Source organism: Orbicella faveolata, unplaced genomic scaffold (assembly GCF_042242905.1).
Source record: "Orbicella faveolata isolate gen_17 unplaced genomic scaffold, um_ofav_v1 contig_24, whole genome shotgun sequence".
Classification (NCBI taxonomy): domain Eukaryota; kingdom Metazoa; phylum Cnidaria; class Anthozoa; order Scleractinia; family Merulinidae; genus Orbicella; species Orbicella faveolata.
Genome location: NW_028301552.1, coordinates 24,379,315 through 24,404,942, shown reverse-complemented (window position 1 = coordinate 24,404,942; position 25,628 = coordinate 24,379,315). Strand labels below are relative to the sequence as shown.

The window sequence follows — 25,628 nt, the reverse complement described above, 5'->3', positions numbered from 1 at the left end:
AGAAATTTAAGTGATTATTGTATAGAGGCCAAACTATCCTACCACTTCTGTTTGCTCTGTGTTGGACAATTTACCAAACAAGTTTTTATGTCATATGTAAAATTTTGTGGCATTTTCCTTGAAATTAAAGCTAGTTTGATCTCATAATTCAATTTGAATGTTAATACAGGTGTAATGGTGCACTGGTTTTCAGAGCTGAAAGTATATTTGGGCTGTGGATTTCTTGCCTTATGCCTTTTTTCAACCTGGATTCAAAGTTTTGTCATCGGCTAGTTTTATGTTACTTTTAATGCATTATTGTTAACTTCTGAGTAACAACCCTCGTTACTTTCGACGGAATTAGCAGCCTTTGGGGCTCGTTTCTTTGGCGGGTCATTTAACTTTTGAGGAGCAAAAAAAGTTGTATGAAGTTGCCACAACTGAGCTCTGTTTTACAAAATAAAAGACAAATTTGTAAAAACAGTTCTTAAACATGAGATTAAATTCTTCATTGCAGTTTGAAGCTATGTTTCTACCACATAGGCGAGTCTTTCATGCCTAGATTGTGTTGTCAGTGGTCAGCAGGAAAGCTAGTCAGATACTGTAAACTGTTTGTACTTCATGACGTACTGCTATGTTAGCCTGTTTCAACAATATTTGACTGCATTGGGGGGGAGGTTTCAATGTAATTAAGTTTGAAGAAACATCCCTTTTAATGCACACCTGTTGAAATGATACAGAATTGTCAATTTTAAAGTAAAGAAAAGTTCTCGCTTGTATGTTCCTGTTACTTGATGAAAATTCTATGGTTTTTGTATTAGCATAGCACAACATACACTGACGAACTACGAAAGACATTTCACAATGTTCTGTGACATAAACAATTCTTTCTCTTGTTGTAGCATGCCTGTGATCATATGGTAACTTTCACCTGGCTATTGATTAGGAAAATAAATATACCACTAAACCCTGGTCTCACTATTTTCGGTGGAGGTGGGGGGGGGGGGCAGTATAGGTTGGTTTCACCACTTTAGGAGTGCTTGCTACTTAAGGGATTTATTAGCGGCCAAAATTTTTTGATGTTACTTTCAGGGGATTGCTAGAGGCAGTCCGCATTGTAGCTCGGTGATGGCAAATGGCCATGAGTTGTGGTAGCTCAGCAAATAGCCATGGTGACCCACAGATCTGTGGTGAGAAAAAATTTTCCAATATGTAGCTCAGCAGATTCATTGTGCCATAATTGGTTGTCAGAAAATGAACTTTCTGTGTTGTGTAACTCACCAAAAGGCCATGTTTTGCAGTCAGAATGGCTAATTAACCTCTTTCATTTGTGAAAACAAGAAGTAAATTCGAGCAATGTAAACAAATACAAACACAAAATTTAAAAACATTTTGCGACATGCTGTCTTGTAGAGTCACTGGTCAAAACTTTCTTTTCTCAAGAAATATTCGCTGCAAGTGTTGGCAATATTTTGTCCAGTGCAAGTTAATACTTAATTAATTAACAACACTTTTACTGCAGGCTTCAGCATAATCTGCAGATCGTTATCTGTCATTCGATCAAACGAATGCCACAAAGTAGACCAAACATGCAAAGTATGTGCATGAATGCACTGCTCTAATCTTTGATTACTACTAGTTTTATATAATACACTCCTTTATCACTACATCCATCGCAGCATCAGATTAACAGAATTAAAAAACTTAATAATCAATATTTGTTATTGGAAGCAGATTTTTTGAAGCAGCAGTTTAAACGGCTTTTTGCTCACGTGTGAGTGTTTCGTTACTCTGACAATACAAAAATTATTTGGAATTTCAGAGAAAATGCTCAGATTTTGGTGGCATTTTTTAAAGCACCTGCTGAAAAAAACAAGCAAATTTTTATATCTCGTGGAAGAAGAGTATTTCAACACTTCATAGTCATAAAATGAGCTTGATTCGAGCTCAGCCACATAAAGAAAAGCCTTTTTGCAATTATAGACTAAATCATTGTCATCGTTGACTATGAACTCTCATTGCTGGAGAGGTTCACAGGTTTGATAAGCCCAATGAGAGTTAATAATAAAAACTGGAGATGTAATCTGAATGTCACATTTACAAAGTGGCAAACGTTCCCATATGAAGAGCTTTTCTGCATTCTGCCCGCGTGTAAATCAGAGCGAGAGCAAAAAATTGACAAAGCAGGAGGTAGTTGGGCGAGAGAGGGAACGCTTGCCCGCAAACTCCTTGATTTTGAGAAGTGCCCACCGTTTTTCATGGTTGAGTTCATTTAATGATTGACAACTTGTCACCGAGTGTGAAATTTTATTTTTCAGAGGTGCCAGAATGGTGCTAGCCCTAAAATACCCCCAGTATTCACAAATAATGGAAAGAAATGCCTTCTGTTTGTTGACAGTGTAGAAAAATTTTACTGCCACCTTTTTGTTAGCCTCCATTGCAGACACAACCTACCATGGATAAATTTCCGTTTTTGACACAGGCTAGCTTTAGCTCAAATAATGGAACAATTTACCGTGTGCTAGTATAGTTTTATTTTGACCAGCAAGGTTGCTAAAATCATAATAGTGCTATCTTCATACTCATTTGGAGGGCAATGTTAAAGCCAAATGTATGGCTTAGGACCAGCTTTTCCTGTGGTTTGACTTCAACCATTCATTAGCTTGATGGTCATTTCCTCTTGCTGCTGTGTAGAACTGACTGGAAATCAGACAATTGTCAGCACGGGTGTAAATTTGCTTTTGCGGGGAAAACGACCAGTCACTGGCTTCTAAAATTCAGTCTCATATTATCTGGGCACAAGAACGACTCAGTTGAGCGAGGTTGCCAAATAAGACTTTCAAAGATTGGTTCTCCTTCCCTGGTTGCTGTTTGATCTTTGCGCATGATTGATTAATTAAAACAGCACTAAAGATGCAATCTTTCACCAAATCCAGTGGGTAATATAGCCACCAAATCTTTACCCTCTAAAGATGGTGTCATCTGAGTGAAATCAAATACCATTCACCTTGAGGGCCCATTAACCGATTCATACGTGCACTTATGCACGTTGTTAAGGTGAAATTTTACTTGCGTCAGCCTGAGCATGGAAAATTTAAACAATTCAAAAACTTTCAAATTTGGTTACATTTTAGATGTTTTTTCTTTGTGTTTCACAAAACAAAGTACAGTCGAACCTCGATTATCCGTACCTCAATTATCAGGATTTCTTGATTATCCGCATTTTTTCTCTAGTCCCAATTTTGTCATGAATATTTATTAGTCATGATCAAGATCCATAGCAACATTGTTTTTAAAACTATAGCATTGAAAAGTGCAGTCAAAGGCAAGTTTGTTTTGCTTTTAAAGAGCAAAAGCAGTGCTCGCACACGTCATAACTAATGAAAAACACTCAGATGAGTTCTGATTGGCTCAGAGTTGGGTGGTTCAAGATGTACAGTAGACCATATTGTTTTACAAATGATTTGTAAAAGTGTTGTTTCACGATTAAATGTTGCTTTATTTAAACAGTTTTGTTCTTCATTAATATTCATATTTTTGATTATCCAGATCCTCGATTATCCAGACTAATTCATCTAGTCCCAATGAGTCCAGATAATCGAGGTTCGACTGTACAAGCGAAAACAAACTAAAAGAAAAACAGAGAAACAACCGCAAAAGAAAAAGAAAAACCATCTCTGTATGGCTTTTGTGAGCTTCATTTGATCTTATTGTGCGGCTGGTAGTGTAAACTGCACACATGCTGATAGGGTAACTTACAACAGATATTGCGGGCATTTCCAGTTTCTTTAAATGCTAAAGGAAATGGGGTTTTCCATTAAATCCAGCTTTTTTCAATGAGTTACGATTTAAGCCAACCTTGAAAACATAGCTATGCATTCCTTTTGCAAAATCATACTTTTTCCTGTAAATTACAAATTTTTAATATTTTCAAATCCTCAGAAAATCTGACTGTTTAGAAATGAAACAAAATCTATGCATAGTGTAATAGAGATTAAATTTAAGATAATAAATCAAGGGGAAAAATCCTAATAAAGTTCTATGCTTGGGTGCCTTTATAATTTTCCAGATTGAGTCACATACCATGGGCGTGGCCTGATGACATTTAATCACTGGTGTTACTGATGATTGAAAAGTTAAAACACATGAAATAACTCTAAACCAAGTAAAAATGACCAGGTTATGAGAGAATAAATTTTTCTTAGCAACAGCTTAAAAAGAGCAGTTAATGGGCCCTTAAGTATATCTTCGCTGGGGCTGCCACAATTTCACAAACGTTGCTCCACTGCATTGTGCAAGTCACACTCGAGTTATTCCTTGAATAATTCAAGCAAATTTGACACAGTTGTCCATCAAGGTGACCATGACGCACACATTTGGTGCCCCATTCGTGGGCAAACAGGTTTTTTGAAAATCGAGGAGTTTGCACAAGCTAACCTGCGTAGCTGGTGGTTTAGTCAACATAGAGCACATAAACAAGCAGTGAGAGTGGCAATGCCGTAAGGGGCCTAATGTGAGAATTTCATCTCCTCCAGGCCACTCGCGGTGTCACCACTTATTTTTGTGGATCACACTCTATACTGTCCGATACCCAGCCAACTAAACCGCCAGTTATGCAGGCTACGGGGAAGCACTCTCTCAGTCGCCCCACCACCCCGTGCTTTGTCAATTTTTTGCTCTCACTCCACTTTGCGTGTGGCCAGAATGGGGAAAAGCTTCTTGAAGAGGAACGCTTGCTGCGCAGGCTATCTTCGCTGTTAGTCAAATCCCTTCGAAACAGTTCAGAAAGGCCCAGGAACACACATAAATAACAGTACATTTGTTTTACGTGAATGTAAATGATTAGGTTATTGTTGATACAGTGTTCGGGTACCCTGTGGTTAAGATTACTTTCCACCTTTAGGGGTGTCCTTCAGGAAAAATTTCCTGCATGCACCAGTTTCAATACAACTCTAATAAAGTATATATCAGGAGAATGCGTAACAAACAAAGTATAGGATAAAAATACAATTTAAGGGAGGTTTTATTTTAGGAACTTCAGGAGCCTGTAAGGCGTGAAACGAACAAGGGTTCTATTGAATTTATCGATCATCGGATGCTGCAACATGAGCAAAATGGCTCTACAGTGTTATCTATGAGGCATCAATCAACAAACGTGTGTCAGGCTTTTTTGATATTGATTGGTTGTCTAGATATTCACATCTAAAGTTGGAGTAGCTAAAAATATGTGGGATGTGTTGCATAAGTGGACACAACCAAGTAAAGAGTATTCTGGAATCAATTTCCCACTTGAAAGCTGTAAGAACTTGTCTATGTTGATACCAGAAATACAAAAAATATGTTACATAATTCACCTCTTTCTACACCTCTATCTTTCCAGTGATTGCCTTCTCAATTGTAGCAATTCAACTCCCAGATACCTCCATTTCAAGACAAAATCTCCAACCGATTGGAATAAAACTAAGCATAAGCCCACAAGATCGCGTTACAGACATATTTTTAATAGGCTTAGTTTTAAATACATTGTAGCAATATGAGAATTTCTTTCTGAAGTGCCTTATGTAATCGTTTTTGAAATTTATGTAACATGGGATATATACTGTATTGAATGAATAGACATCATTATTATTATTATTATTACTATTATTATTATTCATAACCAAAAACATAATGTGCAAGCAGAATTTCTATAAGTAAGTTGTAAAACCCACTGAATTGTTATCCACTCCAGTCCAATTGTGTAATTGCTTCAAACTTGGGACAAATGAAGTACACTATTTTCATTGAGTTCCACATCAAATTATTATAAGTTTTTTTTGCTTGACAGTCTAAACAGTTGTCTGAATTTAAAGTTTTCTTAGATGATTTTGTTACTTTCGCATTGACAAAGTCCTGATTAGATGCAAGTTATTGCTTACTATTGAGAACTAGCAAGACTGTAAACAGTTTGGTGGCACAATTTTGAAGATTCATCCACGATAAAGCTATTTATATATGTGCTGGGTATCTCTGCTCTTAGTGAAGAAGATAATTAGTCAACAAGCGTGCAAATGATTGAACAGTTATTGTAAGAGTCTTACCATGTGATATTCATGTTTGTACCAAAAATGTTTTAGCCAGAAAAGTCTTACCAAGATAGAGAAGGTGAAAAAACTTCTTTATGGTAACAGGCACCTGTGATAAATGTCCCCAGGCATTTGAAAATAAGCCCATCAAATGCATTTTGAACAAATATGCCCAAAGGTTGTTATTAGAATTTTACTGTAAACAACACAGACATGCTGTATGGCATGGTTTGAACCAGAGCACAAACATGTGACATTCTCCCCCTTGTCTAGATAAAGGTAGATAGATAAAGGTAGATAGGTAAAGGTAGGTAAAATCTGCATACGAGCCAAGGGGCCCATCAGGTGGGAGCTTATCCTGGTTTTCTGTAGCATGAAACAACTAGGAGTATTTCTACTCCCCCCGGATGGGATATTAGTCCATTGCAGGTTACCCTCAGCATTAAGTTCGCTGTTACCCATTTATACACCTGGGTGGAGAGAGGCACTGCGAGCGTAGTGTCTTCAACACAATGTCCCTGGCCAGGGCTCAAACGTGGACTGCTCGATCCAGAGACAAGCTGACTAACTACAAGGCCACCACACCTCCCAAGATATCTTAACTGGACTGTAAATAATGCAAAAAAGTTTAGTGGCACTTTCGTAACTTTCACCAAGGTGATTAATTTATCCAAAAACAGTTTTTGAATTCTATGTAGGATTATTTTGACAGGAAAATTCTTTTCAGGAAATTACTAAGTCAGCATCATTGCCATGAATAATTTGTTACAGTACCTGTGTTGTTAACTGGCAAAGTGATAACATCACATCAGTAAAATTTTGTCTGCAGTTACTCAAGTGTTTTCAAGTTAATAAACCATGTCTAGATCTTGGCCTTGTTTCAATGGTAACTTACTCATGTGACCCCCTTATCACAAGATAATGCTAACTTGTATTTAGAACATTAAGAACATCATTGAAGATATTTTGACATGATTTCATTCACATGGTTAATATACACGAACAGTTAACCATTGTAGCCTCATTTGTACCGTAACTCATCACATGACCCCTCTTACCACAAAGAGAGCACAAAGTGTCTAAAGCATCAATATATATCATCATAGTGAGTTTGACGTGATTTCATTCACGTGGTTGAATTTTAGATTTTAGTTAGGTATAAATTGTACTTTAACGCTTGTAATTTTTAACCTATAACTTAGTTTTTTAGAATTTTAGTTTTTAAGCTGTAATTTTCACTTTTAGCATGTAACGTTCTTTTTTTATGTAATTTAATTGCAATGCACATTTGAACACATACGTATGGAATTTGCGCACAACAAATTCAAATTTATTTTTATTGTTATTATTATATGAGCAATGAACTTATGTAGCCTCATTTCTATGCTGGAAAATTTACATCATTTTTAAAGCCCCTGATAAATCACTTCTGTGAAAATTACAAAAGTACCACCAAACTTCTTTGCATTATTAGGCTAGTGGCTTGCTTGCTTCACAAAATTCCCATGGAATAACATGTGCTCTCAGAATAGTATCCCTAAGTACCATTTTTGAGTTGGGAGAAAGTTATGATTCTTTAGTCATATAAGGAAGGGTTTGAAATATTATTGTCATCTGCTTTTCTTCTGTGACATTAATTATCTTTCTTTCAGGAATTTCTTCTTTGGTTTTGTGCTTGCCAGTTTGATGCATTGTTCCCTGGTGCATCATTTGCTCGTCGTAGTTCAGCTTTGAATGGTCTAACACTGATCAACGAAATATTCAGCCACGAGAAAAGTAGTGGTATGGTCTAAAGTTAATGTGTTTTATTTGAAATACAGACCAATTTCTTCCCATGGTCAGAAATCTTAAGCAAATAGGTTTTCATAAATATTGGGTTTTCTAGCAAGTTTTCCCTCTTGCACCAGTTTTCAGGTAAGCAAAATGTGGATATTAACTCTAAATTCACTGAAATGCTCACTTTGGAGGCTAGGACTCTCCCAAAGGAATACACCCTTAGTTTTCTATCATTCCACTTCGACACAGATCAGAGAAGGGAGTAAAGTAGAGCAAATAAATGTAATGCTAGCAATTACAATTTCCCAGGGAAAATGTGAGGATAACTAGTAATCTGTTTAACCCATTGATGCCTGCATAAAATTACACATGACCTACCCCTAATTCCTGAACTTTTTGTAATATTTCAGAGCAAGCATAACCTCAAAAATAAACCATATGCCCAGTAACCACAGACACAAGATCAGGTTTCAAGACATTGTTTATTTAAAGTTGAATAAATGAAGGTCCAAAGTATTAAAAAATGTCATCAAAAAGAAATCAACCTGATGTGTAAATTAAAACTGATAAGAAAAAAGAAATTATATTATTTCAGATGGAAGCCAAGAAAATTGAATATGCAAAAATGAGTTAATTACAATGGAATTTTTGTTCTTGTACTATAACGGCTAACATTTGAGGAAACAACTGAAAATAAAAGCAAAAGACATGTGTAAAAACAAATTTTAAAACAAGAAATCAAATAATTTCTTTGCCGGGCAAAAAAATAATATGGTGCAGCAAAAAAAGAGATAAAACTTGTAAATCAAAAAGATGACAAAAACAAGCTAATTATTTTGAGATCAATCGTATTTCAACTGTTAAAATAGTGGCGACTTAAATATTTTCTTGGCAGTTGTGTAGTGGCTGAATAAGACTCCAAAAAAGTATATTACAACAAAGTGAACAAACTAAACAAACCCACTGAGGTCACCGTAAATTAAATTGCAGAAATTCAGCATGCAAGTTTCATGATCTAAAATGCTGTTCACTTTTAACACCTATTAAATACACAAATAAAGGTAACCAAATGAAAGAAACATGACAGGAAGTTCAATAACAATTTTCACTTAAGATGAAGGGCACCAATCGTCATGTTTTTGCAGTGGTTGAAGGAAGGAAAAATTCCTCACCAGAAAAATTTAAGGAAATTGGAGGTGTTTTTTGCAGAGGAATCAACAGATTAAGAAGTGATTGCTGAAAGGAAGTAACAAATTAAGTCAATGCAAAATTTTTCTTTCTGCTATATTGGTCAAGAGACCACAACAAATATTGATCCATTTTTGAGCTATTTTTGATTTCATATTTTCTTAGTTTGCAAAAAATCTGTCTTACAGATTTTTATTTTGCTTTGCATGAATGTTAAATCAGAGCCAATTTCTTATTCGTGAAATTGTGAGGTGGGGTCATACAGGTAGATTTTGAGAAAAAAAGTGATTTAACCTACTAGTGCCCAGTCTCTCCTTAGGTACTCAGTTCATTTTGGCCATTTGTTGACATTTAATTGTTCAAGTTTCACATAGAATGGTATTAGACCTAAGTAAACAGTAAATAGAGAAAGGAAAAACATCTTGGAACATTTTTCAAAAGAGTTAGACGTTGGGCTGTTATAATCCATCAAAACTGTAGTAAGCCACCTTGACGTGATGATGAATTATTAGTGAGTATGAGAACAACATTTCAATAGTGTCTGCCACAAAATGGGGATCATGTTCATTGTCAGTTTATGTGGCAATCCATGAGTTGTTGATGGCCAGCTCTGCTCTGTTTCTTCTTGTAAAACAAGATTTCTACATATCTGCTGTAGTAGTCAGTCACAGAGAAAACAGTCTCCTGATGGCAATGAGCCCACTAAATCAACCACAATGTCCTTTCAGGGCCCTTGAGGCAGCACAGTCATGTGAAGAGGTTCAGGATTACATAATTCACCCACAACTTGGCACCTGTGACCTGCCTTTCCCAAATTCATCCTTATCAACAGCAGGCCACAAAACCTTTGCTCTTAGTCATTTCTTTTTCACCATCCCTTGATGTCCTTCATGGCTTATTTGAATCACTCTTCCTCTAAGTTTCCTTGGTAACACAGGGTTTATTCTTGTTCTTCACAGGACGATATTTCCAAAAAATAAAGCTCATCTTGGATTTGCTTGTAATCTGGCAGGTTGGAATTGTTCCAACTTCCAGTCCTGATGCACTCTTGTAGGGTTTCTAAATCATCAAGAACCACAAACTCTCTTTCAATTTCTTTAGCAGCCATTGCCTGTGGCACAGAGGTGTTTGCTACGAATCTGATATACTCTTCTGATATACTCTTTATATATTCCTTTTCTCTGTTTCCTCAATCTTTGCAAGGTGTCACAGTGTATCTGTAATGTTTAGATGCATAGGCAAATATTCCGCTGAAAATACACAAGTCTTCAACCATGGAACCCAGTGTTCAGTTCTTTCTACTTTTTCAAATACAGTCATTTTACATCAGAAAGTCCCCTTTTGGCATGACTAATTACGCTGTTCTCTCCATTGTGATCTTATAGAAGGGCTGTCCCCAGACCCATTGGACTTGCATCAACAATAATATTTGTCTTCACATTGGGACCAAAATGACCCAAAGCCTCTTCCTGAGTTAACCTCCATTTCAGTCCTGTAAAGGCTGTCCGTTGTTCTAGACCAAAGATGAAAGGCTTGCTTTTCTTTACAATCTCCTAAGTGGGTCTACCACTGAAATGAATTTTGTATTGATGTTCACCAGGCCAAGGAAAGTTTCAATTTTTTGACACATTGCGGTTCACCAGCCCCATTGATTTGTTTGACTTTTTCTTCAGTTTGACCAATGCTTTGACCTGACAGTACTAGACCCGTAAAAGTGAGCTTCAGCATATGACAATTGTAAACATTTCTCAATATTAAGGATACGACCCCTGTCTTTCAACCTTGTCAACACTTTCTGGAGTCATTTGTCATGCTCAGCTGCACTAGGACCATGAATGGCGATGTCTTCTGAAATATTTGCTGTTTCACTACTATCTTGCAACATTTGTTGACATTTGCCTGGCAGAGATGTGATGCCAAACATCAACCACTTGCATCTAAACGTATCCTTGTGTGTTATATAGGTTGCTCTGCCATGTGACTCTTCACCAAGCTCAATTTGATGGTAACCCCACTTCAGATCTAATTTGCTGAGCACACTGCCTTCTTCAATATCCCCCAAACCTCATCAATTTTGGGAAGTTGATGCCTCTCAGGAGTAATTGGCACATAGTATGTTTATGTAGCCTGTGTAGCCTGGCGGTTGTTTAAGCAATTTGAATTTTAGCATGTGCACGAAGCGGTGAAGCCGCAAGGAACAGCCTGCCTAGATTACCTACATTATTTATTGCCACCCTCTATTACATTTTTGACAACCTGATGATATGTTTTGTGGATCGTATTATCCCAGCCAATCAGAGTGTAGATCGTAATGTGAAACTTCCAATTTGGCACAGAATGGATTCGCAGGGAAAAGCCACTGTTAGCATCAAAACAATACTATCCAATGCAGTGTTTGCCTGATATCAATAGCAGCAAAGGGCGATACACCGAAAAAGCCTATCAAGGGAGGAATTGATGGAAATATTAATGATAATTGTCGACTTTGTTGTTGTTCCGCTTAAGATCAAATCTGGAGAATTGAAGAAGACCTCTTACATTTCCTCACGAAATCTTTTGAATGTCTTTTAACTTGATGGATTCCAAAATGGCACTTTGTCTGAAATCAGCTCAAAAATTGGTTTACAGATAGAAAGGTAAGACACTTCATCCAATTGTGTGTACCATGCCTGTGCACATAAAATGGGAAACACTTCTGAACTTTATAACTTCATCTACTTGAGCCTGCAGAAAAGGAAGCAAGCCGCGATCAAGGTTTCTAGTGATTCAAGGAGATGGAAGCGTCTATTGCCAATGACCATTTCGTTGCTAGATTGAAGTCCTCAAACAAGGAAAGGAGAAAAACATCCAGAGAAAGCTCAGCATCAAAGAAATCACTCAAATTCAGTGACTTACCTCCACCAAGCCTGACTGCGAACAACATCCCTTCAATCACGCCAGAGGAAATCACACCTAGCGAAATAGCTTTCTCACACATGAATGTGGAGGAATTACTCAAAAGCAGCACTACCGAAGTGAAAGTCGTTATTGTGAACCCAAATCCCAGGGTTGAGACCTTTAGTTCATTTGATCATAAAAGGAAGTCAATGATTGCAAATCTATGCAGAAAAAGATGTAAGACAGCTACGAATTTGGCATTCACAATTCAGGATGTGCAAGACGAACTTGCCGATCCTCTGAGAATAACCATAGCTGGGAAGTTTCTAGAATACTGTATCAATACTACAGATTCAGTGCTAAAGAAGTCGAGACTGGACGATTTGGCCTCCTTTACCAATGAACTGAAAGTGAAGAATGATCATCGCCATTTATTTTCCAATTTAAGCAATTGGAAAGAAGAAGCCTGAAAAAATCAGGGCTTCAACGGGATTCGAACCCGTGACCTCTGCGATACCGGTGCGATGCTCTACCAACTGAGCTATGAAGCCACACATTGGGAGCGAGGTCAATTAACTGAGTTCGTATCTTCCCATGAGGAGTGAAATGATGTGAAGTTTATATGAAATAATTCATATATGAACTGCGGTTGTAGATGAAAGTGAAGAATGATCATCGCAGTTAATTTTCCAATTTAAGTAATTGGAAAGAAGCCTGAAAAAATCAGGGCTTCAATGGGATTCGAACCCATGACCTCCGTGATACCGGTGCGATGCTCTACCAACTGAGCTATGAAGCCACACATTGGGAGCGAGGTCAATTAACTGAGTTCATATCTTCCCGTGAGGAGTGAAATGATGTGAAGTTTATATGAAATAATTCATATATGAACTGCGGTTGTAGATGAAAGTGAAGAATGATCATTGCAGTTAATTTTCCAATTTAAGCAATTGGAAAGAAGAAGCCTGAAAAAATCAGGGCTTCAATGGGATATATATATAAACTTCACATCATTTCACTCCTCACGGGAAGATATGAACTCAGTTAATTGACCTCACTCCCAATGTGTGGCTTCATAGCTCAGTTGGTAGAGCATCGCACCGGTATCACGGAGGTCACGGGTTTGAATCCCGTTGAAGCCAGTTGTGTCAAAGGCCCATGCAATGTGCAAAAATCATCAGAGCTGGATATCAAGAAAACAAATTTGGTGGCCTTGATGACATCTATTGCTGCTAGAACAAGAAACCCCACCATGTCAGCTGCTCCTTACCATATCTCTGCAGTTTTCTTTCATAGCGGGATCAAGCATGAAGATCTATGAATGTTAAACAAATTGGGTGTATGCATGTCTCTGGATATGATTGTCGAATTCCAGAGAAATATGGGCGAGAGCTGTGCAGCTAAAGTGTCTCATTGGAAGAAGGAGATCGAGAAAGTTAAAGTAGCTAGTCTGCTGTTGAATGAAGTCAGGGAAGAACAAGTCGGCCATCACGAAGACAAAGTAACGTGAGTGGACGTTGACTTCTTGGAGGAAACTATCAAGAAATACAAACATCAAAGAAGTGAAGCCTTGGAGCTGACAGGCTCATAGCTGCCGGAGCTTATCCCAGTTTCTGTAGCATGAAGCAGCTAGGAGTATTTAAACTCCCCCTGGATTGGATGCTAGTCCATTGCAGGTCACTCCTCCGCAATTTGTTAGGTTTCCGCAACAATTCTCTGGTACCCATTTATACTCCTGGGTGGAGAGAGGCACTGTGAGAGTTGAGTGGCTTGCCCGAGAACACAACAGTGTTCCTAGCCAGGGCTTGAACCCAGACCGCTCGATTTGGGGAACAGCGCGCTAACCATGAGGCCACCATGCCTCCCAACTTCCTATCAAGGTAATTTATCAAAAGAGCAAACAACAATGCCATATCAGCAGATTCATGTGAATGTTCTGTTGAAGCCGGGGGAGGTAGCTCTGGATTAAGATCAGCATGGTTTTCAGCGAACATAGTTGCAGTGAAACTTCCATGCCAGAGGTATTTTAAGAATGATATGTTTGAAGTGCTAAACTGTATATCTTTATTTAACAATGCAGAGTATAGAGTCTTATAGCCCAAAAACCCTAGAGTACTTTATAATTATTTTTACCATCAAATGGAAATCAAAAGTACTTTTGACCTGCAGTTAGGATTTTCTGTTGATGTCAGCTGTTAGTTGTTTTTATCCCTTATATCAAATGAAAATTACGAGTGGGTAAATTTAATAAGCTTACCTTCAATAGTAAGGAAGGAAGGAAGGAAAACAAGCAATTTAATTATTTCAGTATTCTCGAACACGGTTGCTATGGTCCTGCTACAGCAAGGGAGAAGTTGGGGGAAAACAACAATGTTTGAAGGATGGGGAGAAGTCAGGGCATTTGTAGATGGTCAGGGGAAATCTGTCAAAGTGAGTAAAAAGTCGTGGAATTTAATTTGCTATCAGAAAAACATCAATAAATGGCTTTTGATACTATTTGAGTGGCACGTGGAGGAGCAGTAGTATATTGGCCCATGATCAAATTTCATTTTTTTGTTATTATCCTCACAATACAAGGTTAGTGAAAATTGTTCACAGGTCAGTGAAAAGCCAAGGAACTTTTTGGTTTCTGTTGAGTGTCAACTCTGTAACTTCTCATTATGTAGATAGTCATATGTAAATGTTTCTATAAATCTTAGGTTGGTGGGGAACAACCTTGATTTGATGATTAATGCCAGAATTCAATGTACAGAACACAGCAACTGTCCATACATTGGACACAGCAGTACGCTGTTCTGAACAAGGTCAATGAACCTAATTTAGACAAGACAAGAACAGAAGTTACTTACAGAGGTCCAGTTGATTGATCTTCTTCCAGCCAAGCCAACACTGGACCAACTCAAGCAGAGATGGACAGTGTAAGTGAGCAAAACCATTTGCAAATACCTCCCAAAATTCCATCCCTACAGAGATGTAGTTATCCATCACATTCCTCATCACTACTCAGATGAAATGAAAGCAAAATCAAAGACTGTAAGTGTAATGTTAATAATTTAATCACTGACAATGTCTTACTTGCTAGTATTGACAATATGGAATACATAATGTTTGCCCAAAGGCCATATGTCAAAATGGATGATAAAAAACCAAACACAAAAAAATTAAAAAAAAGACAAACAAAACGATTAGCACAAGTTTGAAAAATAGTGTGATTTGCTGTATTCTTTTTAGGGCTGTCCACAAGTTGCTCCAATTTTCTCAAAAAGTTGCTCAAAAGTTGCTCCAAAACTCTAATAAGTTGCTCAAAAGTTGCCCCAAAATCCAAAAGTTGCTCAAAAGTTGCTTTCAATTTTTTAGTGTAAGAGATTGATTAACAACTTAAATAAAGATTTAATGAATAGATTTAACTTTGCATAGATATTATATTCATAATTATATCATACTGACCCCTCAATATTGTAAGACTGAGTCTCTCTCAACCCAAATCATAAAAATCTGATTCTCTGTATTGGCTTTCTATTACGATAACCACGTGATTGCATTTGAACAAAACAAACTTTGCTAATATGCTTATTAAATATATAAAGTTTCTCTGACATACACGTGTGCTTATTGTCATTGTGACGTAACATGACTGATGTTTCCACTGTTTCCTCTAATGCTGCCTCTTGCTGCTTGCTAAATGCATTTTGCAGCAGGCTAAACACTCGTTCAGCTGATGCTGAACTAGGCTGCACCAACAAGATCTTTTTGACTGCAGCAGACCAATTTGGGAGGGCATCGGCATGTGTAGCCCACCACTGTACTTTGCCTTCCTCTGTTTCAATGGCTGCACCATCAGCAATGGCCAGATAGTTTGGCAGCTCTTCCATAAGCTGTACAACTTCTGCATCAGTAATGAAACTAAATTGCTTTAGTTCCTGGACTGATGCAGCAGTTGGATGTAGTGCTTGCACCTGTATTGGGCAGCATAAGCATGCAGCCTTAAATGCACGGACAATATGGAATTGCACACTGAATTTCTGTCGGTAAAAGCGGAAGCCTGGATTGATACATGCCTTTGCTTGAGCAACTAACTGGTTGTACAATGCCATATTTCTACCTGCATGTTGGCGACCTTTGGCCTCAGTGTTTGGATAAGATTCAATGGCTATTGCATGTGCTAATGCAGACAAATGCTCATAGCAAGTAAATACTAAGGGACCGTCCCCCTCAAGATAATAAGTTGCTTGAACAAAGTGCTTGCCCGCATCAATCATAGCAGCAAGCTCAATGTCTAAGTCTCTAGCAGTAGCTGGATCATCAAAAATCTCCAACAGGCTTGCACGGCAAACAGGAGACAGGTTATCATTTTCTCTTAGAAAGGGCTCAACACACATAGAGACTACTGGTTCTGGCGCAGCAGTGATAAAGGGGAGGAGAATGGACAAAAATAAACCTCCCCCATTCAACTTCCACACACCCACCCACGAAGTTGAACATGGGAGGTTTATTTTTGTCCGTTCTCCTCCCCTTTATCGCAGCAGCGTCCAGAACCAGTAGTCTCTATGTGTGTGTATGCAACACAACATAAAAGAAAACAAAGCGTGGATGTGACACCGAAAATGCCTGCACTGATTATATACAAAAGTGCACCAGAAATATTTTCCTATTGAACAAGTATCTGCACAGTATATACGTCGAGATGGCTGCGGCAAGATATTCGTCTGATGTTCTGCAAATGTTTTACGGCCCAATACCTATGAGGGTAAAAGAAAACCAACGTGAACCACTAGAATCACAAAAAGTCCCAGTATTTGGCTGGTTCCAAACATGTCAATACAATAACCCAGATCTTAATACATGGAGAATGGATGTATCCGAAAGAAATCCGTACAAAAAGGATATGTTGATGTTCGCAAGAGAAAATAAAGAAAAGTTCACCGATTTGGCTGAACAAGAAGTCCAAAGGTTAAAAAGCGCAAAAGTAAGTTTTGCGTTAGAAGTAAAGTTTTCAAGAGAAAGAGACGGAAAAACGCAAGACATGAAGCATTTTTTCCGTGACAAAAACAACCAGCCATTCCTTTTCATGACACCAGATAAGGCCCAGATAGAGCAAAAATTGGACGAATTTATTGAAAACACAAAAGGAGAAATAGAGCACTGGTCAGAGAGGGTATCAGGATGGGAAGTTGAAAGAATAACGATTGCATACGTGGATGTCGAAATCTATCATCCAATTCCTGGAGGAACCTATTTGCCTCTTCCAGCTTGGCTGGCAAATAAGAAGGCAATAATCAACATGAAAAACAGAGACAAGGAATTCCTGAGGTGGGCTCTCAGAGCTGCTTTATTCCCCCCAAAAGATGGGAAAGACCCACAAAGAACAAGCAAATATCCGGTTAACGACAGTATTAACTACGAAGGCATAGATTTCCCAACACCGATAAAACAGATAGACAAGCTTGAGGCTCAAAACAAAAACCTCACAATAACCATATTTGGCTGTGAAAACAAGAACTTGTTCCCGCTCAAGGTTAGTGGCAGAAGAGAAGAAAAGAACGTTAGGCAGGTAAACCTGATACTAATTGAGTCAGGGGAAGTACAGCACTACTGTTGTGTAAAACGGGTGAGCGCTCTGTTGTTTGATAAGTCATTGAACAAAACCCACTATTGCTTGATGTGCTTGTCACATTTCACAAAAGCTAACTTGCTAGAGGACCACAAAAAATATTGCAACGGTGTGAACGGCAGGCCGACAATGATTGAGATGCCAGAGGAGGGGAAAAACACCCTTTCCTTCCTTTTTGCAAGGAAGCCTTGATTCACTTGTAAGCGCAACACCGAAGGAGTCATTGAAAATAACATCGACAATTTCAAAAGGCAGCAACCTGCTTTACAAAAAAGGGATCTACCCTTACGAGTACATGGACTCATGGGAAAGATTGAGTGAGACAAGGCTTCCGGACAAAGAGAAGTTTTCCAGCAAGCTGAACGACAAGCACATAACAGACGAAGAGTACGCGCATGCGCAGACTGTCTGGGAGGCTTTTGAATGCAAAACGCTGGGCGATTGTCACGATCTTTACGTGAAAACGGATGTCGCCCTTTTGGCGGATGTTTTTGAGAACTTCCGAAACCTTTGCCAAGAGCAGTATGGATTAGATCCGGCGCATTATTACACGTCGCCAGGCCTCTCCTGGGACGCGCTCTTGAAAAAGACGGGGGTCGAGCTTGAGCTATTCACAGACCTTGAAATGCATCTTCGTGGAAAGGGGAATGCGTTGCGGAATCTCCATGGTAAGCAAGAGGTACGCCAAAGCAAACAACCGGCAAGTACCAGACTATGACCCCAGCAAGCCAAAAAATACATCATGTATCTCGACGCAAACAACCTTTATGGATGGGCAATGAGCAAGCCCCTCCCAAAAAGAGATTTCAAATGGAAACGTGTTATGCCCATGGAGGAGGAGATCCTACAGAAAAAAGAAAACACAAAGAATGGTTGGATTCTTGAGGTTGATCTTGAATATCCAGCAGAACTGTACGAGGAGCACAATGGCTATCCCCTGGCGCCGGAGAAAAAGGCCGTGAAAAAGGAATGGATGTCGGCCTACCAAAAGAGGTTGATGGAAGACCTGGAGCTGAAACCCCCGGACAGCAAGAAGCTGCTGCTGACACATGAGGACAAAAGCATATATGTCGTGCATTGCAGAAACTTGCAGTTTTATCTGAAGAAGGGCATGAAGCTGAAGCGCGTGCACAGGGTGTTGGAGTTTGAACAAGAATGCTGGATGGAGCCGTACATCCGGATGAACACAGAATTCAGGAAAAACGCAAAGAGCAACTTTGAAAAGAACTTTTACAAGCTCATGAACAACTCAGTTTTCGGCAAAGCCATGGAAAACCTGTGTAACCGCGTTGACATAAAAATAGTGCGCACCAATGAGACGAAGAATATAAGGAAACTGGTTGCCAGCCCTTTGTTCTCAAGGCATGTTTTCTTTTCAAACGACCTGGTTGGAATCAACATGCGAAAAAGCAAGCTGCTTCTCAACAAGCAGGTCTACACGGGGATGACGATCCTTGACAACAGCAAGATGCTGATGTATGACTTCTTTTACAACGAGCTTAAAAAACAATACAGCTCAAGGTGCAAGCTCTTGTACACAGACACCGACAGCCTTCTGCTTGAGATTGAAATGGACGACGTCTACAAAGACATTGAAACGAGCAAAAATCTGTATGATACGAGCGACTACCTGAAGGAGCATCCACTCCACTCAAACACCAACAAAAAGGTCTTGGGAAAAATGAAAGACAAATGTGCTGGAACCCCCATAGCAGAGTGTGTGTCTGAGACCAAAAATGTGCCCTATCTTGAAGGCAGACGAAAAAAATAACAAAAAAGCGAAGGGCGTAAAAAAGAGCATTGTCAAGAAACAAATAACGCATGAACAGTACAAGGAAATGCTTTTTGGTGCGAAGCAGCAATGGCATGGAATGAACATTCTTCAAAGCGAGGGGCATGAGATCTACGGCATGCATCTAAACAAAATTTCGCTTTCACTGTTTGATTCAAAGCGATGGATAGGTGACGATGGTGTCCATACAAAAGCTTACGGGTACATCAACATGGATATATTGCCTTCATTCACAGATGATGAACTTAGAGAGTTGGAAGCCGAAGTTTAAAAGTTTCTCCCTGGGTAATTGTGTGTTTGGAGGGACAACGAGCAGTTCTTCATGCACGAAGCTGTGCTTGGGACCGTCGCGCAAATAGTAGAGAACTGGTTCATCAGGTTTGGTAAGAGATCTTTCAATGCTGCAAACTTTCAAGACCATATTGGGTCTGTGGCTCTTTTTACACCACCATCATGCTCGCCAGGCTGGTAGAGATAACGAACTTGGACAAGAGAGGGGAGTATTTTTTCGCTTTTTCCAACAGGCCTTGAATAAGGTGTCGACGGCCTTGCATAAACAGACTTTTCTTTGATGGCAACCGCGGGTTTCTTGCTGATAAGGCTTGTGACCTCGTTGTTCAAAGCCAAAACAACTTCTGGAAGTCTTTTCACCCAGGCAGTGGACCGCTGCCCCACAGGGAGTCGCATTTCCACGGCGTACTGGTGCCCGAACAAGCGCTCAGCCAGGGTGCGGTTCAAACGTTCAACAATGGCCTGGTCGCAGTGAATGTCAACGCGCCCGCACTGGATAAATGTTTTGGTCTTTTCAATCTCTTTTGTGACAGCATCCATGAATTCGTGCCCGGGGTCAACCTGCAGCATTTGAGGCCATTTGAGAGGCGCGTGCTTGTAAATCTTCTGAAAGGCCAGGGTGACCTCATCAGAATTTTTTGAAGTCAGGGGTTCGGCCTCTTTGTAGCGGCTGGCCACGTCGACAATGGTCAGCCCGTATTTGAAAACTTTGCGTCCGCGGTGCAGTTTGTGGTGCGGCAGAAAAAGAAGGTCTGCCTGGTGGATCTCGTTGGGTGTGGGAATGTTGAATTTCAGCTGAGGAATTCACCTCAGCACGGGGAGAAATATCTGCCAGAGCGCTTGCCTGATCAGCCACTTTTTTGTGGTTTCTTCAGGTACCTTGGTGGCCTCGGCTAATTTTTTGATTGCGGCGATACCTTTCCAGTAGCCCCCAGGGCCACAGTATATCTTTGTGAGTTTGTCCTCCAAAGCGCTACTATAAGTAAGGCGTAAAAAAGTTTAAAGGAACCGGAAGGCTGCGTAGCCTAGAGTGAGCGCCCCGGCGCCCACGAACATGAGTTCACCATTTTTCTGCTGCTTGCTTGGTTGATAGAAATCTGAGAACTTGGGCTCTTTGGGGGGTATCATTCGTTCGTCAGGATGTGCCTGGTTGTAGAGTTTGAAGGCATAGTCAGTGTTGGTGAAGTTCTGCTTGGCCTCTGCCTTTATTTGCACGTTGGTCGTAATCCAGTCAAGAAGATGGGTTCGGTTGCGCGTGTATTTGGCGTAAGCCGCTTGGTACGCCTCGAGAGCTTTGTAATGGCGCTTTTTTTCTTTAAGTGCAGCTTTGTTGCCCCCGCCGAGTGCCCTCGCCAGATAGTTGCCTCTGATAAAAGTCGTGGCGTTCAACACAGCCCCACCAACCATAATCGCGATGCTCGCCATGGTGTTATATAGCAGTCTTTTTTTAAATCATTAATTTCAGACGCTGTTGGGAAGGATTTTTTGGTCCTTGAGGTACTGTTTGAGTGCAATGCTGCCCGCCACGACTGCGGTGAACTTCACGTAATTCATCGCACTGCTGCTGGGATCAGAAGTAAAATTCTCTTTTACAACCTTTTTTGCGGCCAAGCCAGTGATGGTAGCGGCGTCAATGATGGTCTTAACAAGCTTGTTGTCTGACATGGTGCATTAGATATTAGGAAAATAACAAAAGTTTAAAACAAAATTAATCTGTCTTTCCCGCGGCTTCTTCTTCTTCTTCGTCTTCTATTCTTCTTATTTCCTCTCCTTCTTTTTCTCTTCTTATTTCTTCTCCTTCCTTATCAATAAATGTTGCACTCAAAAGATCTCGGACTGTATGAAAAACCTTTACGTTGATGTCGTTCCATAACAGCGTGATACCAAAAATTGCGGCTGAAGAGATGAGAACCTGGGGAGTGTCAACTTTAAGCATGTTGATATATATTCCACTCGGAAAAGTTTAAATCATTTTTCTTAAACCTTTTGGCTGTGCTGCGCGAGCAAGTTCTGGCTCAACACGCACAGGCTCAGGCGCGGGCTCAGGCTTTTTTTTGTCAAATGCGGCCTTGGCCATAGCCTTGAGCTCTTCACATTTGTAATAAATCCCGACCAGTGAAACGACCATGCTGGCAACAGCAAGCCATTGGGTGGTGCTGAGACTGCTATTTTTTTCTCAAAACATCAAACAGATGATCTGTTACCTGAATACCTACACCAAGGTCAGGAGCGAATGATTATCAAAGGTAATCCTACAATACCCGAGCAGTTTGAAAATCAAAATATACCAGTTCAGTTGTCAAGTAATCGTCAGTACAGAAATGCGGATAAAAATGTGAATGTACGGAATTCTAGAGCTACCATTATCTCCCATCCTCAGTTTAGAATGACGCGTGAAAGAGAACCCTCCAGAATTTCTTACAAAATGGTTACCAGACTTTCTAATGGCAAAAAAAAAAATTAATGTCATGAAATGCTCCAAGCTGAAGGCTATGTTGTGTGGATACCATCGTCATTTCTCAGAGCAATATAAAAGTTCAAAATTCATGATTTTCTCAAAGAAGTATTTCATTGGACAAAGTTTAAGCTTGTGTATTTTTCAAACAAGGACTCCAAAGCATAAAAACTTGCCTGTGTTTTGTATGATAGCTGGAGGTAATATTTTCAGAAAACTAAGACAGCTCCAAATGAAAACGTATCATTTTTTGAGCAGAATCATATCATCGAGTAGAGATGTGGAGTCAAATCCTGGTCCTGCAAATGAGTATTGCAAATCAGTACCTTTTATATCACCCACAAATTCTGTCTGTTTATTAAAATTCAGATTGTCTCAGCTAGGCAGAACTGCACTTGGTGTTGGAGGAAGTGGTGATTGCTTTTTAGGGCTCTATCACATCAACTCTATGAAAATCCTAATAGTCATTTCTATGTGTGCAGTGTTGGCATTCAGTATTTAGTGAACCACCCTGAACAATTTATAGAAAGTAGAACTGAGCATTCTTGGCAAGGTTATTTGGAAAGAATGTCATGTCAAGGAACATGGGCTGATGCTATCATAATTCAAGCTGTTGCCAGTTGACTTTATTTATCAATTCCTATTGCTGAATCAAATTCAACTTTTTCTCCAGTTACTGTTGTTGAACCAGTGAATCTTACAAATGCCCTAAACATTTACATTGGACACCTACATGAATTTCATTATGTTTCCATAGTAGAAAACAGAACAATGGAGATAAGAAACAACAGCAAACAAACAAAAAATGCAGAAGAAAACAAACCAGTTGATGGCAGTGAAAAATGTAAAGCTTACAGAAGAAAATACATGAGAATACATGAAAGACAGAAGAGCTGATGATAACTTTAGAATAAATGAGAATCAAACACTAGTACAAGGCTGCAACATTAATAGTAAGACATCTAGGAACAAGAAACACCAGGCTGCTAAAAGAAGAAAATTGAACCCAGAACATGTCAGAGAAATTGAGCTGCACTCCTTCAGAAAACAAAAAGCAGAGAGCCTGCAGCACATAAGGCAAATAAACAAACAGTCGGTAAGAAAAAGACAAAAGGCTGAGGCTCTGGCAAGTGTACCGCAACTAACATGCAGCAGTCATGAGTTGCAGCCACAAGAAAACAAATACGATGCAATTTCTGTGACAAATTTGTTTCACAAAAACTTTGCATGTGGCCCAGAATATGTATTCACTTGTTGTGACCAATAATGTGGTTCAAGTGCTCTGTAGTGAAATGTGATCCAAACAAATATAGGGTGTGTTCACTAGACATTGTTGAGTCCTGTCTTACTGGTTTTAAAAGTGTCAATGAAACTGAATGGATCTCCATGACTTGCAAAAACAAAAAAGTCTAAAAAAAAGTCTAAAAAAGCAATTGTCTAACTTGCAATCAAAAAAGGTCTAAAACAAGGCAAGTTACCCAGCTGTTCTAAAGCCAATAAGATGGATTTTCCTTATAAGCCTAATGTATTGAATTTCACATCACAAGAGGAGCGACTAATATCACCTCGTACTGACCTTTTATGCAAATCCGTGAACGACCTAGGGGTGGTCAATTGTCTATTCATGGAAACATTGTCAATGTGCCAAGTGAAGTAAATTCAACTGTTCATTGTTTCCCAAGGCCAATAAGTGAATCACAGACCATTCCAATAAAACTTAAAAGGCGACTTGGTTACAAGCATCACTATCAGTTTCAGAATGTCAGACCGAAGAAAGTATTAGATGCAACCAAATATCTTGTAGACACTAGTGAATTATTTAAAACTGAAGGCATAAAAGTGCAAAATTCATGGTTAGATGGCATAACTTCACAATCAAGCACCCATGAAGAGTGGGGTGAGTTTTGTTCAAAACCCTAACACATCCAGTGCTGATGTGCAAACTAATGAAATTGTCACAAATTGTCAAAACAATATTTGCACTGCTGATTTTCATAATCCAGACAGAGAAAAAGACACTGAAGGATTATGTTTCCTGTCAAAATGTTACATATATTAATTAGATGAAGACCTTATTTCTATAATCATGCTCAACTAATGGCTGCTTATTAACATGATGCACTTTTCAACTAAAACACCTTACAAATGTAACACTTCTTAGTTCCAAAAGAGGCAAAGGACAGCGCTTCATAGAATAATTACCACATACCATGAGGTAGCTCGAAGGAGCGGGCCAGCCGCGTTCTTTCAGCAACCATTTTTCCAGCAGCCACACGCTTGGGATTTTTTATGCGCATAGTTGCAGTTGGAGTTATCGCTTGCTGCGTGATATCAACGGCAGGTGCTGTATGGGTCTCGTCCTGAGGTGTGCTCTCGGATTGTTCGGTAGACATTCTGAAACAAATGCGTATGCTGAGAAAATATAATAATGTTTAGAAATTACTCTGCTGTCGTTCTGCAATCACTCAGCAGGCGTTGAGGATTGCTGTTGAGGAATTTCTTCCAATTTTGCGTCGTCCCTTCTCTGCAAATGTGTTAAAATCAATATGTTTTGTGGTGATCAGCGCTGCGTTGGCCGCAGCAAGAAACCGGCGGCACTTCAAAGCAAGGTTGCTGGCCAGATTGGAGAGCTCTTTGTTTATGATGTAGTCGTTTCTGAGCTCTTTTTGGTAAGCATCGATATCTTTGATGTTAATAGTCATTCCGACCGCTTTGGTTACAAGAAAAATGAAGCTGTCGATCAAACCACTTTTCCACGTGGTGCTGCTCGCATACTATCACCTCCATTCTTGGATCATTTACACCAATTTTGTGGTAGGTCTTGTTGTGCGCGAATGTTGGGCAGATGAGAACGATGTAGTCAAACTTGAAGCGGAAAGGGCCGTAGATCTGGTCCACCACAAACCTTGATTTGCCTGAATTTGTTGGTCCCACAATGAGAGCGTTGAAGGGTATCTTGCTTGGGTCCATGTAATATTTAAAACTGTAAAGATTCTAGCTGTCTGTCAGTAATGTTGAACTGGGAGTCGGAGATTACGAATACATGGCATTTCACGTCGCCTGAGCCTTCGGCTTTCCACTCACTCGCTGCTGTGCATCGACTGATCTGCCATGGAGCGCATGTCAATCACAAGCCCGAACTTATCATCAGTGTAAAACTTTGTCACATTTATGTGCTCGGTTTTATTTTTCTCTTTCACAAAGAAGCGGTGGGCCTCTTCCCATATGTCCTTGCCTTCGATGCCGTCGTTGAAAAGCATGTTGGGCGAGCCGTTGACCATGACGCTGACTTTCGTCAGATCCGGGAAGATGAATTTTTCTGAATCTCTGTCGCCCGCAGTATACAGCTCTACAAACAGGAGGAGGAGGGCTTTTAGTGACCTTCTTTGGGCGTTGACTTCGATGTTGATCCTCGTGTCAGTGCCTTTTTTGACAGACACCTCTTTGTCATGCATCACGTGGTCATAAGTGAACTCTTTGCTGCTGGAGTAAACGCTGTGTGTCTCGTCTGCCAGAGTTTTGCTGCGGATAATTTTGTACTTTAGCTGGATGTTGGTCAGCTTGTATTTCAGCTGGGTTGTGTCGGAGCCTCTT

General features: G+C 39.6%; 3 protein-coding genes across 4 annotated transcripts in view; 1 reads left to right on the top strand and 2 right to left on the bottom strand.

Annotated features, from left to right (window-relative positions):
- The window catches only part of LOC110054340 (tRNA (32-2'-O)-methyltransferase regulator THADA-like), a 653,734-nt gene that overhangs the window by 286,989 nt on the left and 341,117 nt on the right, over positions 1 to 25,628 (top strand). For both annotated transcript variants that reach the window (XM_089292979.1, XM_089292980.1), the window contains one exon: positions 7,697 to 7,826. In XM_089292979.1, coding sequence (XP_089149105.1) covers positions 7,697 to 7,826 — 130 coding nt within the window. The remainder of the gene's footprint in view (positions 1 to 7,696; positions 7,827 to 25,628) is intronic.
- On the bottom strand, positions 15,371 to 16,266 carry LOC149110986 (uncharacterized). The gene has a single exon (XM_089292981.1). The coding sequence runs from the start codon at positions 16,262 to 16,264 to the stop codon at positions 15,371 to 15,373; it is 894 nt and encodes a 297-aa protein (XP_089149107.1). The 5' UTR covers positions 16,265 to 16,266.
- Positions 20,579 to 21,004, bottom strand: LOC149110985 (uncharacterized). The gene has a single exon (XM_089292988.1). It carries the CDS (start codon positions 21,002 to 21,004, stop codon positions 20,579 to 20,581), a length of 426 nt encoding a protein of 141 aa, XP_089149114.1.

Excerpts from the sequence above, each read along its gene's own strand:
- LOC149110986 (XM_089292981.1), bottom strand. The coding sequence starts at position 16,264 with ATGTGTGTTGAGCCCTTTCTAAGAGAAAATGATAACCTGTCTCCTGTT.
- LOC149110985 (XM_089292988.1), bottom strand. The coding sequence starts at position 21,004 with ATGGCGAGCATCGCGATTATGGTTGGTGGGGCTGTGTTGAACGCCACG.